At 38.3% G+C, this 16,938-nt stretch overlaps 1 protein-coding gene across 9 annotated transcripts in view; it reads right to left on the bottom strand.

The window, feature by feature from the left end:
* Positions 1-16,938, bottom strand: part of arhgef1b (Rho guanine nucleotide exchange factor (GEF) 1b) — a 40,341-nt gene that overhangs the window by 13,630 nt on the left and 9,773 nt on the right. For 3 of the 9 annotated variants that reach the window (XM_040030247.1, XM_040030252.1, XM_040030254.1), the window contains exons 2-13: positions 9,134-9,220; positions 8,911-9,024; positions 7,801-7,899; positions 6,595-6,637; positions 6,379-6,484; positions 4,668-4,808; positions 2,863-2,892; positions 1,943-2,051; positions 1,677-1,746; positions 1,506-1,538; positions 749-937; positions 178-313 (exon numbers count right to left, since the gene is read on the bottom strand). In XM_040030247.1, coding sequence (XP_039886181.1) covers positions 178-313; positions 749-937; positions 1,506-1,538; positions 1,677-1,746; positions 1,943-2,051; positions 2,863-2,892; positions 4,668-4,808; positions 6,379-6,484; positions 6,595-6,637; positions 7,801-7,899; positions 8,911-9,024; positions 9,134-9,184 — 1,121 coding nt within the window. In that variant the 5' untranslated portion in view covers positions 9,185-9,220. Of the gene's footprint in view, positions 1-177; positions 314-748; positions 938-1,505; positions 1,539-1,676; positions 1,747-1,942; positions 2,052-2,862; positions 2,893-2,996; positions 4,634-4,667; positions 4,809-6,378; positions 6,485-6,594; positions 6,638-7,800; positions 7,900-8,910; positions 9,025-9,133; positions 9,221-16,938 lie in introns of those variants that run through there. The other 6 variants (XM_040030250.1, XM_040030248.1, XM_040030251.1 and 3 more) reach the window with 6 other exon arrangements.

The raw sequence follows: 16,938 nt of genomic DNA, 5'->3' as shown, positions 1-16,938 counted from the left end.
TTCAAACACATTTTGTTCCCCCACTTTACCCTGGTCATTCGTCTCCCATAAAGTCTAATTATAATCTGATTACAATCTCTAAATCTGTGAAATGCTTATAATCTCTTACTCATTACACTGCAGATATTACCTCACTCCCTAGACAATACTTGTTATTACTATCTCCGTCCTTCTCACCTTTCTTTCTCCACAGGCTCCTCAGGCGGGATGTCACTGGGTAAGATGGGTGAGATGGGCTCGATCAGCCCACCTGCAGGCCCAGAGGGCAAGTCATCTTGCAGAGTTGGAAGCTCTAAACGATTGCTTGGGACAGCTAGAAGAATTGAAAATTAAATTTAGCATTTTTCTGTTAAATAAAATTGACCTTCTGTTTTAAGCAAAAGAAATAATGGAAATCATTTTACAAGAACATATCAAATCACTCTGAAGGCTGGTATAATATAATAGTGATACACTGTGCCCATAAAATGCCTGTGTGTTATCTCTTGTGTACATTAGTACTGTCAGGGTGTGACTTTTAGGAGAATGTTAGAATTTAGCCCAAATCACAACATGTTTTCATTTTAGAAAAGACTTTTAAACTGAAAACTATTTCTGGCCAGATAAATGTTTCACCATCATTTCAAATAATCTCCTGAAAAAGCATGTCATGACACCATGACAGCAACAGTGCAATAAAATACTAAACACAGGGACACCAAAACAACTGTGGTGTATCTCATTCATCAGTATCAATGAGCAACCTTACCATCACTGTGTGACTCTATGGTAGTCGTGCTGGTGGCGTTGTTGCTTGGGGAATCAACATCTACCGCAGGTTGCACAGGAGGGATTAGACTCTGCTTCTTGTTCAACGATATAGTGGGAACTCCAGAGTCATTCGGGGTGGTTTTAGCGCCAGGACCTTTGCGATCGACTGACCCTCTATCCCTGTCTGCTTGAGAGGACGAAGAAAAAACAAAAACAAACAGAAAACCATGACCACAAAGAACCTCATTCACTTAACAACAAACAAACAAACAAAAAACAGCACACAGCAGATTTTGTAAGTCAGACAGACAGGACTTCTGCAGCTAACAAAAGGACTGGTTTGAAACAAAAAGTATATCAACAATGGTTTTTAGATTAATGCAAGTCTCTGCAAGACACAAAACAAATGGGGAATCCTGAGTTAAAGTGCGAAGTCATCAACTACGAGATTTGGATGGGTATGGGTTAGGGGGCCACACAAGTGATTTTAGCCAACAAGGTCTAAGAGTTGAGGAACACCCATTTAGATTAGGAAATATTTATGAAAACTTATGACATTTTCAGTGTTTAAAGACTCAGTGCTAGTATAATATTTGTAAAGAACCACTCCAATGCACAACATCAATTAAACAATGCTCCACCCACATGCTTTGCTGTACTGATTCAGGACATGCACACATGCTTGCGGGTTAATTAGTACCATTCTCAATCTACAAGTTAAAAAGCAGAAGGGGAGGATTCTGAACATTGACTACCTTCATCCACTTTAATTTTGGACTCAACTGTAACTGGAAAGAAGGGTAGGACAAAATATTTTCATATCCACATTATTCATCAACATCACTTAGCAAATTTTAAAAGTCAGTATATTATATAGTTTAGTATATTAATTATAACACAGGAAAAATAAAAAAATTGATACACACCCATCCAGTTTGGTAAAACAGGAAACACTCTTGAGCTTTTGGCCTTTGGGATATCATCCTTAATCTTGGGCTGCAATATCACCAGGTAGGAAATTAAAAAATAAGGTAAAATTAAAATAAGATCAAAAGGCTGAAAAAAATACAAATTCAACTACAAAATGGTTTAAGAAGAACAGTGCAGGCCAATAATTGCCCTGCACTGTTCTGATTGTTGATGCATTTATTTAGCTTTCTAATAGGATACCAATGCTGTCAGTTTACCTTACCTTAGTCTTTCTAGTGAAGAAACCTCCTTTGGACTTCTTACTGTCAGCTGCCTTGTTTTTAACCCCGAGGTGTTTCATGTACAAGACCACAGCATTAAAGATGGTTTGGCTAGTGGAGAAACAAGAAACTTGTGTTAATAATAATATATAGCTTTTTAAACAAATGAACTTGCTTAAATTCCCAGAATATATATCTATATATATATTTTATATTTAAAGTCCCTACAGACGCATGTGTCCTCACATTAATGGCAGCAAAAATACCAGTGTGCTTATTCTATCTCCAAGTAATACAGTTGAGACACTTGGTTTAAAAAAAAAAAAAAAAAAAGGACGAACTTCATGAAAGACTAGAAGGAAAGAGGGAGTTGGAGAATTGCAGATGTCCAGAGGAGGAGCATGAGAGGAGGAGCTCAGAAGAGTGGGAAGGGAAAAAAAAGACACACAAAGAGCTGAGGAGATATTAAAGGAGCTAGGAAAGGGAGGAGACACTGGGGATGTGCATAGAACAAAAGTGCATCACATTACCAGACACTGCACAGTTTCTCAGAGTCTGCCGCCTGAGTACAAGGCGTACAATAAAGAATTTGAACTGAAGAGGACGAGGAGTCCTCAGAGAGTAGCCTAAAGACACTAAGGCATGCATGACAAGGTTAGTCAAATATATGCACTAAGAGAATATATTGTCTAATAAGGACATTAAAAGAAAAATTTAATGCAAATAGAATAAAAACGAGTGCAGTGACAATACAGAAAAAATATATATTTTTGGATTGGATTTTCTAACATACTTCTACAGCAACATACATTTTGAAACAGTATGCCAAATGTTTGGCCGGACCACACCCAGGCTTGCAGAGGTCAAAGCTGCTACACAAAGAAGAAAAAAATATATATACACAACAACACCATTGACTCACCATTTATCCTCATCAAAGGCACCTGTTGATCTGAAAGAACAGAGACAAGTGTCAGTGATGTCACTATTGTAGACAGAAAAAACAAAACAAAGAAACAAACAACAAAAGTAATTCTGATGCTGCATCTAACTCACCTCTTCCTTTTAAGTAACATTTTTTCTTTCTCTTGCTCGACTAACTATGAACTCTGTTTTAGGCCTGTGGAATCTGAAGTGATTAAGCTTTTCTTGATACAACTCAAAACTGATTGTTATGCTGTTGGGGTCAGAGCTGCAGCTATTGATCATATTCTAAGAATCCACCAAAAAAGGAAAGAAAAACTAAAAATCTAAAACAAAAAAAAAAAAGATTAAAAGTGCAAAAGATGCTTCAAAAGCTACTCTTCTGCCTGTTCCAGAAATTTTAAACTCAATCTGCACACTTGGCAATTTGCAAAAGAAAAACCAAACTGCTGTCCTCAGTATCAAAAATTCTCTGCCCTGCTTTGTCTCTTCAGTCAGCCGCCTGCAAAGCAAAATCAGAAGTGCTCCAGCGCAGCGGAAATGTCTATTTAACCATGTTTTTGTCTGATGCAACATGCAGGCAAGACTGTGGAAATTGGATACTGATGTTTTGAGATGAACATAAAGGATGGGAGGGGTTTCCTCGGGATTTCCTTGCATAATCCAATCACATCGACTGGTTGCCTTGTTCGCTTCACCAAAGAGACCAATAAGAAACAGATGGGGTGAGGTCACTGTGTTGTGGTCAAGAATGGAGGGAGGTGTGTGCGTGTGAGTGCAGAGGGGTGACTGAGTGCGGGAGTGCCGGAGAGGAATAGCGAGCAGGACTGAATGGAGTGAGGCTGAATGAATCGTTTGTGCACTGGAGATAAAGATCCAACTGTGTGATAGTAATTGAGTGAGTCAAAACTGAATTATCACGTCTTTGATAGAGACTCCTTTGCAGGCTTTTTGTGTCTCCTCCACTCTCATCGTGGTTATATTCACAGGATGAGTGCTGCTTGTGCACAGTGCACCTCTTTTCATTTCTGCTGATCTTTTTTTTCTCTCTTTGACAAGATGAAGTTAGACAGTCTTCTGCCCCTTTCCCTGGCCTCCTCTCCCTCTCTGTCTGACTCATTTCTTGTAGAGGATAACACATTGTGGTTTGCCACGGGGTCAAGGATAGATTAACTTTCCCCTAGATCTCTTACTTTCTTTCTTTAACTGTGTTCAGGGCAGGAGCTATCCAGCATCGATAACCCTCTGGCCCTTTCTTTTCCTTTGTCTCTTCTGCTGTCTTACCCCCTCCACCTCCCACTACCAGCCCTCCTTCAGTTGGCAAAATGCCAGGGGAGAGCCTTCCTGCCAGCGTGGCACTACTGACTCCATTTTTCTTCTCCGCTTCCTCATGTCTTTCTGGCTCTGTTTTGTTGTGTTTCAATCACAAGTCCCTTGTCAGCTTAATTTCATCAATTACCTGCTTTATAAGCTGCTTGGAAATGGATTTGTGCACGACTAATGCTAACGCTTTCCTTTTAAGGAAGTTTAGAAGCAAGATAAGGGAAAATTAATACAAAACTACCAGCTTTAGCCAACAGATCAGTCATCTTCATGTGCACAGCAGAAAGTAATAGCAGAGAAAATAGCTCCCAAGAACATCTAACAAAAAATTATTGTAATATGTAAAGTGGTTACCCATTATTAGTAATCGTTGGCATTTTAAGCACATCCAGCAGAATCTCTATGCAGAAAATGACTTGAACTTCACTTTGTGGAGGCTGGATACCTGAAATATTTGTTGAAAAGTGGAGTAAAACTCACTGTGTCTCAGACATCTTCTCTAGGAGGTTCTCAGCAACAGACTTCTCCTTCATATCCGTTGGGACACGGTCGGTGGGATAGTGGCTGTCCACGTCATTTAGCTCAGCCTCACTGAGGGTCATACCCATCATCCTCTTTTGCCTAGGCAACACAGAGCAAGAGCAGAGAATCAAGTTTAGCAAAAACATCTCAAACTTTTAACACTAAAAGGATAAAATGAAGACAGTGTTGTGCAAAAGTAACAGAAAAGCACAGTCAGCTTTTGATCCACCATGTAATACCGACTGGTAAGTGTATGAGTAGCAATAGCATCATTTGTCAGCATCACAGTGATCCCCAAACACACTGCTAAAGCAGTAAAAGTACACCCAGATAGAAAAACATACAATAGAACCAGTCATGGACTGGTCTCTCCAGAGGTCAGACCTCAACAACATTGAAGCAGTGTGAGTTCATCTTGGTGAAAAAGTGAACAAAAGGCAGATAGCATCCAAAGAAGAGCTTTGGACCATTCCTGAAGAGTACTTAAAGAAATGACAAGAAAGTCGCCTAAAGAAGTTTACGCAGTGTTGAAGGATAGATGTGGTCATACCAAATACTTACTTTCAAGTTTCTTTGAACTGTTCAAACTGTGTTTTTACCTTATATTCCGTATTTCAATTTAAGCTTGCACATAAAAAATGAGGGGTGGTTCAAGACTTTTGTGGTTCAAGACTTTTGCAAAGTTCATTATGTTTTTCTAATTCATTAAAAAGGTACACATAAATCTAGGACTGAGAAATGGGCAAAAAATGGGCAACCTTTTAAATTATAGAATCACCTACTCATTTTTTCTCCATGACCTTCAACCTTCCTTTGTCATCTTACTCTCAAAATGTCAGATCAGTGTGCTTCATATGGATTTTGGTAAAGAGTGGCCTGCATATTTCTGTTTACCTAAGCACAGGTGTCATTAACATAGAACAGAGAAAGACAAGACAACCTTTTGTAGTGTTTACACATAAAGATTTCATATTGAAATCTTTATGTGTAAACACTGGTAGTTTTGTATTAATCTTCCCTTTAGTGACTAATGTGTATTAGTCACTGTTGCAATTCTAAATGGAGGAGGCCTAGATTTTATAAATTACATACCTACAATCAGGATATGCACAGTAATGTTAAGTTCACATAACTGTTGAATGTTGTCAAATACTAACATTCATAAATAGCTTTAGACCTAGAAGTTGAATCCAATTAATTACTTTAAAAAACTGTTTCAAGTTACTTAAGTAATGCCGAATTGTAGTTATTGGGTTAACAATGCAAAAGAACTGAGATGGTAATTTAAAGCAGCTCAGTGTCCAGATAGGTGTTGTTACACCTTTTAACTCTCATTTCCAACAACAAACAAAATAAACTTTTTGAGACCAAAATTTGAAAATGATTTTTCAGCTTGTTTTGAAGTAACTCACTGAAAATGTATCAAAGACAATAACAAGACAGATCATCAAACGGAAGCTTTCTTTTTTTTAAGTGAGGAGAAACACCAACTATTATTGTAGTAATTTTTTAAAAATTAATTAACCAAAGTTTCAAGAATGTCCCTGATCACATACCAGCCATTAATCCCAACCCTGGATGTTCTAATCATGTTGTGAGATGCTTGTTGTGCATTTATAAACTTCTTGCCAATTTAGTAAAGTATGTAAAGACTGAGTAGAGTTCTCACCTGAAATCCTCCAACTGTTTGGCCACTTCAGCAACTTGGACGCTCTGAATGTCCTGAACGAAGCGCTTTTGGATATCATCTGTGAGCACATCTAGACGGGATCGATCTTAGGGAGAAGACGGAAAAGAGAAAGGAAAGAGTGAGTCAAAAACTAGAGCGAAACAAAACAACAATGCACTGACTTATATCTATAAACATCACTGGAAAATAACTTACCCAACTCAGAGTTTACGTGAGCTGGTACTGCCACTTTCAGAACCTGTAATGTGAAGCAAATGACAAAAAGATACAGAGTGAAAAATAGAAAAATGAGATACGATTCAGACAACATTCAGACTAACTGACAGTATGGATTCTCAGTTTGTTTTGTAAAACACTGTGATGCAGTAGCTAGATGTCACCACAGGGTGGCATTTTAACACAGGAAATATAGATAAGAGAAAAAACAGATACTCCAAAGGGGGATGCTCTGTGCTCATGTCAGCTCTGTCATTGACATGAAAATAACCACATGGGCCAACTTTACGTCAATAGGTTAACAGAGGGTTAACCTCCTTTTTTCAGTCCCTCCTTTTTTCACCCTGAAAGGAGGGACTGAGCGAAGATGATTCCTTCTACAGGGCTTTCCCACGATCTCGACAGGAAGCTGTGAGGCTGTACGGGCTGGCAGGGAGTTTGACTCAACTGATAGACATGTACAGTGCATGAGCTCTAAGGAGCAAATATAACGGACAGTAATGTGGGCCAGGTGTGCAAGACAGATACTGTACAGACAAAGCAAACAAAAACAATGGATTCCTCTCTCATAAGTTCATCTTATTTATTGAGCTGAGCAGCTCAGTAAATTCATAATTTTAGAAAAATAAAACACAATATTGTACTGATCATACAAAGGCTACTTTTGTCTTACTAACCTTGAAGTTAAGAAGCTCAAAGATAAGTTTAAACCTAAGAATTAAGAGAATATCAATGATCTAAAAATACATAGACAGGGAGCCAACCCTACAGTCTGTTATTATGGGTATATTTCAAATCATGCAAGTAGAACTTTGATAGTTTGATCATCCAGGCCATGAGCCAAAAGAACCTGAGGGAAGAAATCATTTTAGTGGTTATCAATTTTTTTACAGTGCAATTATAACTCCATTTACAGCAAAAGGTAAATAAGGACAGATAAGATAAAGATTATAAAGAGTATAAAATACTTTGTATTTAATTATCAGAGTGACTTCATTCCCTCTCTGTACTGAATTGTTCTGCGTTTTTTTTTTTTTTTGCATGAAGTCTGCAATAAATTTAATGTTTCAAGCTTTACATCTTTATCTCTATTTTGGCTATAAAAGGTATAAACATTTGGGCCAATTTTTGATAATCGAGACGGCTTTAAAAAAAGACAGAAATGTTGAGTAGTCTGCTACTTACTGCACCCTTGTCCAAGAAGGTTGTGTAAAAATCCCCAAACTGCTTTTTGGTCTCTTTGGCACTGAGGTTTTTGAAGAGCTCAGCATGGAGGTAACAGAGCTGACAATTGGGAAAAAGACAATTTTATTTAGTACTGAATAGCTCCAAAATCTTTTAAAATAACTACTTGTGCCAATTTATGACCACAGCTGTCACAATTTTATTTGACATGACCACTAAAGATCACAAACACCTACATCACATAAAGGCATGCCAGACATAAAAACCTAACTTCAGTTTGACTCAGTGTGCTTACATGTCTAACACAAAATGACTGAAATCAATTTAATAGTTGAATCCTAATGACAGTATCCCATAAAGTAGTTATTGTCCCCTCCAGAGATTATCATGCACATACCCCAACCTGCATTTGTCTAGTGGACGCACTATAACCCCAAAGCAAATTGAGCACGCAACCACTGATGCAAACCACATTTTCTTAAATGCTGCAGAATTACAAATATTTTGTTAACAGACTACACAACTCATGTCGTGACAAACATGAGGGAAAAGCAGGGGGGTGATGGAGCACATCATGGGTGTGAAACGTGTAACAGTACCTGGGTGGGTCATGTTCTCTGCATGCAGAATAAAGGGAAAAGGACAGGCATGCCTTTGATCAGCACTGACATACACACTCAAACAAACCTTTTTCTCTATTCCCATGGGGGTTACTCATCGGTATTATGCATTCCATGGTCTCCAATTTAACCCCAACCAACAACTAATTCTAACCTTTATCCTAAATCCAAATATTAACTCTGAAAAGTAAAATTGGACTGATAGGTAAAACAGTCTTAATCCACACTGAGGTACAGTGGACATCAAAATAGCTGTTTCATGTGTTTCACACAAGCCAGACAGAAACTGATGACTATTATGATTTGGATTTCATGATTAGATCATATCTAAAAGGTGATATACTAACTCTACATTTAGAGTTACTCATCATTATCGTCACTAACTTTGTAAAAATATCTGTTAACAGCAGCTGCTCTGTGGAAGCTTGTGTTATCTCAGTTTCATATAGCTTGTTGGCTGTAGTGGACCTTGCATAATGTGAGTTCTCACCAGGGGAGCAGGGTCAAACTGCAGAATGACATGTTGCAGGAAAACCAGCAGGTGGGTCGGCCGACTCTTCAACTGCTCTATGTGGTTAAAGGTGTTGGACCGGTCTTCCACGTACTGAGACAGACAAAAATAAATAGGTGTAAAAGGAGATGGAATAACTTATCTGAGATATGATGATCAAGTAACATTCAGTCCTTCATGTGCCACTGTTTTCTGCACTCACCTCATTCAGATCGTTTTCAAAATCCTCATCCTCAGCCCCGATGATGCTCATGGCTGGGTTAGAGCACTGAGGTCCAGACACACCCTGCTATGGAGAAAGAAGCAGGGAGGGGAAGAAAACAAAACAATTAGCAAAAGTTATGTGCTATACTTTGAAGTGGTAGGGTATCTCTTTGACGTCCTGGGCTCCCACTGAGCAGAGCCAGACATAAAGCCAGATGACAGTTTACACACAGTGAACTTTCCCAGTGTTCTACAAGTTCAAGCAGAAAGATGGGGAAAAATGTCACAGCTTCTAAACCAGCCTTCTGGAGAGAGATCAAGACAATCCTGATGGGCCATAATAGTTGTGGGGTCTTTGTATTAGAAGCAGAGACCTGCTTTAAGTAGAATCCCATTCATACAATCCAAGAAAGTCACAAAAATTCAATGCATTATTTATTTTTCACTAACAATGAGTGCTATTAAATAAAAATGTATAAATGTTTTTAAAGAAGATCTGTTCATTTTAAATTTAATACCTGTTAAATGAAAAGCTGGGGTATGCTTACCAATGTCCTTACTACTTCTTTTAAAAGGAACTATTGCTAACTGTATTTCTGAATTTGATTTAAAATTGTTGTTTTTTAATGACTAGAAGACAATGCTTTATGAGACTGTGTTAATATAGCCACCATCGTAACACAAATTTATAAAAAAAAAAAATGCAAATTAGACAAGATAGGTGTGGTTAGTACTGCTGCCTTACTCTAAGAAGTTCTGGGTTAAAACTTCCTGTTCTGTGTGAAGTTTGTGTTTAAATATACAAGTTTCGTTAACTGGTGATTCCCAGAAAGTTGATTCTGTTCATCTGGAGGCACCGTGGGAAAATGTTTCATCACTGACTTCTTCAGTCTCAGCTCACTGCAGGTTTCTCCAACCTTATAAACAGTACAGTTGCATAACAATCAAAATAGAATGATGAACACAATCATCTTTCTGGGATTTACTTTAACTGGATTATTGAGTATGGATCAAGATGTTAGATGTGATTCTAAACTTACTATAGGTATGAACATGAGAACAAAAACTTATCTCTAGAGTAAAGCACCAAAATGTTTAGGAAATTCATTTAGAGGTGCCCCCGGTAACAATTTGATAGACAGCTAATCACATATAGTTGTATTTTTGGAACTAAGTTAGTAACTTGACCTTTACTATCCGTTTGCACAAATGTGGAGAGCAGCTACTTATACATATCCATCTGTGTGTCAGCTGGTTGGCTCATAATGAGTGAGGGATGCTTTACATTTTGGTGAGGCTGTAATCGTTTTGAACTTATGAGTTTACAGTGAGTACCTTTATAACCACACTCAACCTTTTGGGAATTGAGGGGAATTGTTTTACGATTTTTACTCAATAAGAAAACATAGTCCAGTTTAGCACCAGGGTTTCTTCCCTCCATAGACCAGTGCTGTTGTAACATGAACTGAATGTTGCCCTGCTGAAATAGGAAAGACATCATATGGATGGTGGCATATGCTGCTACAAAACTTGTATACATTAGCATTTATGGGGCCTTTATAGATGAATAAGACAGCCATGCCTTGTTGCATCTCCCATGTAGTACCATTATGGATAGAGGCTTTTGAACCATCTACTGAGAAACTATATGGCCATCTACTCTTAAACCCAGGGTATGGGTTCAAGTTTTCCCACTTTTCTTAAGTGAACCTTTAATTTATTTAATAAGCAATTATGGACCCTGTGACAAACTGTGTTCACTCATGATAGGTTTAGGAAGAATTCTGGAGTCCACACAGTGATTTATACGGCTGTTTGCAATGCAGTGCTGGCTGATGACTTGAAGATAACAGGCTTTAAATATTGGTTTTCAACCTTGTTCCTTTTTTATTTTTTAGAGAGATTTCCTTGGATTCTACTTCTTCCTTCAATTCTCCCTGGGGTATAACATGCATTGGAAAATATCACATTCTCTGAAGTGTGTCCAGATTTTGTCCCTTATTTTTCCAGACTTGTGTTGGGTTCAGTAAAAAACATTCTGCAGAAATCTCTCCTCTAGTTGGGACACAAGCTCTTCAAGTCTAAAAATGCAGCTCAAGTAATTGGAAATAAAAGGTTTATTCTAATTTTTGCTTTAGAAAATGATGAATGGGAAAAAGTACATCAATTTAGCCGCACCCTTTTACAGCCCAAACCATTTCCTCTTCCCCAAAACACACAAACAACACACAGCCCTTGTATTCAGTCCTCTGAAGGTTGCAGACCCAGAGCCGCCACCAGGGAACACCCAATTACATACACACAGTCACACAAACACACGTTAAAAAGCTGCACTGTAGTGTTAGGTGAGAACACAAGGCACAGTGAGTACAGAGACAAAATGGTTAAAAACTGATTCATCTTAAAAACATAGGAGGGGGAAAAAGAAGAGAAAGTCATGACCAAATGTTAGCAAGAAGCATATTTGAACGTTTCATCTAGCACCTCTTTAGTATAAGGACTCATTTACATTCATTCTTTTCTATTTAATTTTGTTTAAATAGCATAGTACCTGTATGTATTTAGTGTAGGAGGGACTAATGATATAGAGCTTTATATTCTATTCTAGCCCAGAGTCAAGACTAAAGACAGTCAGATTTGGATAAGTGTTGTGCTTTTTACAGCAAGTTTCCTATTATAATCTGTATACAGTGCAAACTATGAAAAGGTGTCAGCCATTCAGCTTTGCATCGCCATTTATACTGCGGTAATTGTACCTTTACTATTTTTTAACCAGTGTAGACAAGAATATCCTGTTATAGCAATATTAAATTCTCAGGATTATTACATCAATGTAGTTACATAACTTGTAATTTGTAAGATATTTGATAAACTCACTATATTAGCTTCTTCTAAAAAAAAAAAAAAAGATTCATGAAATCCACAGAGTTTCTCAGTGTCTTTTCATACTTTAAGTACACTTTTTGTGCCATTGTAAACTTGCTCACATATGCGGTTTTGCATGTTGTCTGTTAAGTAGGAACAAATAACTCACTTAGTGGTTAGAGTTTATAAGGAAATGTGACTGTGTAGATCATAGGTGTCAAACTCTGGCCCGCAGCCCAATTACATTTGGCCCGCGAAGCCATACCAAATTACTATTAGAGCTGGCCTACTGGTATTATACAGCTAATATATATATTGTTTAGTATTAAGCTTTGCTTGTTCCATATTCAGTTTTTCAGCAAAACGTGTTTGAGTCCATAAGAAAAGATTCATTCTTATATCTGGAGGAATAAATATATTTCAATAAATATAATGTTAGCCCGCGACTTTGTTCCAGTTTTGAATTTAGGCCCACTATCTATTTGAGTTTGACACCCCTGGTGTAGATGATCATTATTTGATTTATGGCCTGATTTCAGTGTATGTGTTCAATAGAAGATAAGTGGGGTGAGAAAGACATGAAAGTCACCGTGAGCTCTGGTAAAGTGAGGGAGTGAAACAGTGGGTAAGATTGCAAACAGGCAGAAAGTGAAACTGGGAGACAGGCAGAAAGTGAGAGAATGTGTTCATTCATGGCCATTTCCAGTGGGCTGCAGGTTGAGAAAGGCCAGTGTTGGAGCAACATGCGTAGGAGGGGTTAGCCAAACAGAGAGACACAGGCCTGCCAGGGCCATGAACGCACATCTGCACGGACATACACAAACATGACACAGAGGGAAACGTCTCCTCTTTTTCACACCCATAGACCCAACCGCCAACGCCATACTAAAGTGAGACCATCAAAGATACCTTATCATGCCACTGAAGAAGTTCTGACACCATGACGACAATGATTAGTGCTGGAAAAACATATCTACGCATTTACTGGAAAGATAACATGCTGTGGACGTTTCTTAACACACTCAAGTTTTAACAATAGGTGCGTGAGAACAAAAACTGAACTGAGAAAGAAAATCCTGGGCAAACTTAGCCATTCCTATTGACTTCTGGTTACTTCTGTTTGGCAAAAAGTGCCCAGAACTCCTGAACAATTTTGGTCATTCCTATTGAGTTTAACCAAAAGTAACCAGAAATAATTAGCTTAATTTATTTAATCAGTAGTAATACCTATTATAAAGGCTATTATGGACAAGTTGCTACTGTATTATGTATATGTCCAGAGGGTCATAATATGAAGTAGGATTTGGGCTTAACCAGCTAACTCCATTACTAATACTGTGTTTTCAGTGCTATGAAAGTGGTCAACTTTTAAAACGGGGTACATTGCGATGGTAACTTATGCAGACTTACAGGTACAAAATAAATGTCTACTAACCAGTCAATTCACCAGAAAATTGCATCAGCAATCTTGTAAGATCCATGGAGCTCAGTGTACAGTAAGAGGTTCTAAGGTTCACATATACCAAGTAACTGTTTGAATTAGATTTTATATTTATTCTTTACTTACTCTCTGACCATTAAACCGCACTGGAGTTTTAGCTGAAAAAATGAGCCTACAACTGTCTTAAAGTGCACAAACTTACTATACTGGTATAGTAGTTATAGCAGTTATTTATAGTAGTTTCCCCAATTATTACTGACTAAATGTTTAAAGAATATAAACATTCATAAAATGCTTTTAATACTGGTTCTCAGCATTTCACTCTCCTTATTACAGGACAGCGAAATCTGAGCCTTTGTTATTGTTATGTCTTGGTTGATTTCAGAGGAGCTGCAGTACAAGTTCACACTTTGGAAGACAAACTGGGGTAGGCAGAGGGAAGCTAATTGCAGGGTTAGGACTATGAAGGGACTCCTCTGACCAGAATGAGCCAAGTGGTGCATTCCAGCATATGGCACAATTCAGACAACAGATGGATACAGTTTGGGTCTTGAGCAATAACCAGACCCTCTGCCCATCAAATACATTACAGGATAACTGGCATAAGCTCTAGGCTGCAAGTGTCTTTCCAGTCTGATACAGACGTTGCTAAGGGGAAAAAAAAGGAAGGGTGTGAGTTTTTGAACAGAGCGTCCCAGAAGCGCGGAGATCAGGTCCGGTGCTCCTGAGTCGGCAGCTGCCCACCACCCCTCCCTTCCATCACATTCCAGTACTAACTAAGTGTCAGGTGGCATCAATCTAATGATAGCCATCAAGCGTACATGCCTTTGTGTGTGTGTGTGTGTATGTGTGTGCATTAGGACCTAGCACGTATATGGGAGGGGGCCATTCCTATGTTATTGTAGAGAGCTGCTGGTAAACTTGTGTGTTTGTGTGTGTGCTCTCTGACAGCTGGTCTTTACAAAGCATTCCTCTTCATCTCAGACCATGCAGACGTCTAACACTTCAAATTGGAAAAAAAGATGGGAGGAGAAAAAAAAAAAGCAGCAACCAGCCTGCACAGTTTACCATTTTATATTTCCACCAGGTCACCAAGGTTTTGCTGCAGCATGATAACACTCGCATCAGCTCTCATGTAAACCCCACATTCACTTGCAAGACATTAAAACAATGAGCTTTTTAGCACAACTCCTATGACCAAGAAGAGTGGAGTCGTCAAACTGTGACATCACCCCAAAATCTGCATCTTCGGCAGCCATACCGCTATTGGAGGGGCTTGCACCTGTCAATCAAACTCCTGCAATCACATGGCAGTGGCTGTCAGACCCCTGTGTTATAAATAAGTTTAAATGATGCACCGCAGAGGAGAAATGGCATGGCAACATTTTTAAAACCAAGAACTAAAAGGTTCATTATCAAAAGAAAAAACACATTCAGGTTACTGAACCACAGGAGCAATCTCCACTGCAACATTATGTTAACATAATATTATGCAGACATTTATTTACAGAGCTTAAGAGGTCACCCCGAACCATGCCGCAGTTTGAAAAACTAGTGCCAGCAACAAGAGGAACGCTATAAACCTGTGGAAGTATACGTTCAGCCAAGTGTGCACAGAAAGATAAACAGTGCAACACTGGATGAATTTTGATCATTTGCTGTGGACACATTTTATTAACATATGTGTTCAGAAGAGATGTTTAAAATCGATGCTTTACATAATAACTTGTGTCTGAAATGTATTTCATTTTTGCACACATACACAGAAATCAATTCAATTCCCGAATTCTAAACTACCTCTGCTTCTTGCTTACACGAAAATCCCAAATCTATGATTTTTGGTCCACTCTTAGTAACTGTGCACTGACACTTTTGAAGTTCACAACACAACAACAAGGAGTTTACAAACTAGTTATGCTATCACAAAATCATCCTTACACAATTGATTTGATCACAGTAGTTTTCTCTCCTTAGAAATTGAAAATGAAAACCGCTTAATGGAGTAAAACTTTAGCATGCTTCCTCGAACACAATGGAGGTCAAATGTGATGTAACAATAAACAAAATACACTTTTGTCTGGAGGGGAACTTTAGGATCCCTTCTTTTCTTTTCATGTTTTAGTTTAAAAAAAAAAAGTTGAAATATTGCAGTAAAAGATTTCATATTTCTGCAACAAACCACACTGCTAGTCAGCCCCATTGGTGATGTCAAATTTGAAGTTCTTAATCAGAGAGATTAGAAAAGGTTTTCACACCAGGTCAAGGGTTTGCTGATATTTTGAAAGTGCTTTAAAAGTCAAACTGAACCACCCCAGAAGATTGTGAGAGAGAAAAAAAGGAAGTGTGAGCAAGTGGCTCTCAAGTTGGAATAAGTAAATATCTGATAGAGTAAGAAATTATTCTAAGTGAAAATATGAGAAATTTGTGAGGAACCAGTTGATGTAGACACATACATCCTGTACTGAAAACACTAAATTTAGATAGATGTAGACTTGTTTACAATTACTTGGTGCACCTGGCTACAGAATCCATTGTATACACATAGGTCACTGCTCCCTTCTTATACTTGGTCACAATAGGCTGTGTCCTGTTCTCTATATGCTATGAGGGTAGCATCCAAAAATAACCCAACAGCTAATGGCCATTGCCTGCTGTGTTTGTACTGCTGTATGGTTTATCTGGCTTGCTCATTAGGCCTCAACCTCATTAGCACTAACTGGGGGATTTCTAGCAGTATTGCTGCTCCTCCACTCCCCCAGTGGCTTATCCTTGAGGAGCCTGAGAAAAGACTTGGAAAAAAAATGGACAAGGTGGCAAATGGGGAGGCACACAGACAGGAAGTGGGTGTAATTTCCTCAGGAAGCTATCAGAACCATTTCCTGTATGACCTATCAGATGCGAAGAGAGAGAGAAAGCGAGACAGAAAGGAGATGAGAATGAGTGAGACATTTTGAAAAGAAAAAAAAAAAAGTTGGTGCCCACAAGTGTTTCCGCATGAAACATGGTTGTCAAAACTGAATCAAACAAACCTCCGGTCCCACTCATCTCTTAGTTCACATGGGAACCAGATAAGGAAGTTAATGCAGTGCATAAATGAAACCCAGTGTTGAACAAATGAGGAACAGAACTCAAATGATAATGGTGTGAATAGGGGCAAATGGCCTTAAATTACAGGGCCTGGCTACACATTGTGCTCTGACTTGCAGCTAAAACATATTCAAAATATTTTTTTCCAACATTACATATATTTAAAATAAAAGCTAAATAAGACACTTAGACATATCAGACTGATCTCATAATCTGGTTGATTGTTTGGTCAATATGCTCTCATCCAATTAAATTCCCATTGGCGAGACAACAGCAGGCACTGCTACAATAGCTTTTTCATGACTAACTCATTGAGCAGCAGGAGAAACAAGCTGCTTCTGAAGAACACTCCCAAGTTTTCACAACTGTGGACTTACTCAAACCTTATTATGAAAACTAGCTTGATTACA

The sequence above is a fragment of the Simochromis diagramma genome, unplaced genomic scaffold, assembly GCF_900408965.1.
Source record: "Simochromis diagramma unplaced genomic scaffold, fSimDia1.1 OVJJ01000361.1, whole genome shotgun sequence".
Classification (NCBI taxonomy): domain Eukaryota; kingdom Metazoa; phylum Chordata; class Actinopteri; order Cichliformes; family Cichlidae; genus Simochromis; species Simochromis diagramma.
This window is presented reverse-complemented; position numbering and strand designations above follow the sequence as displayed.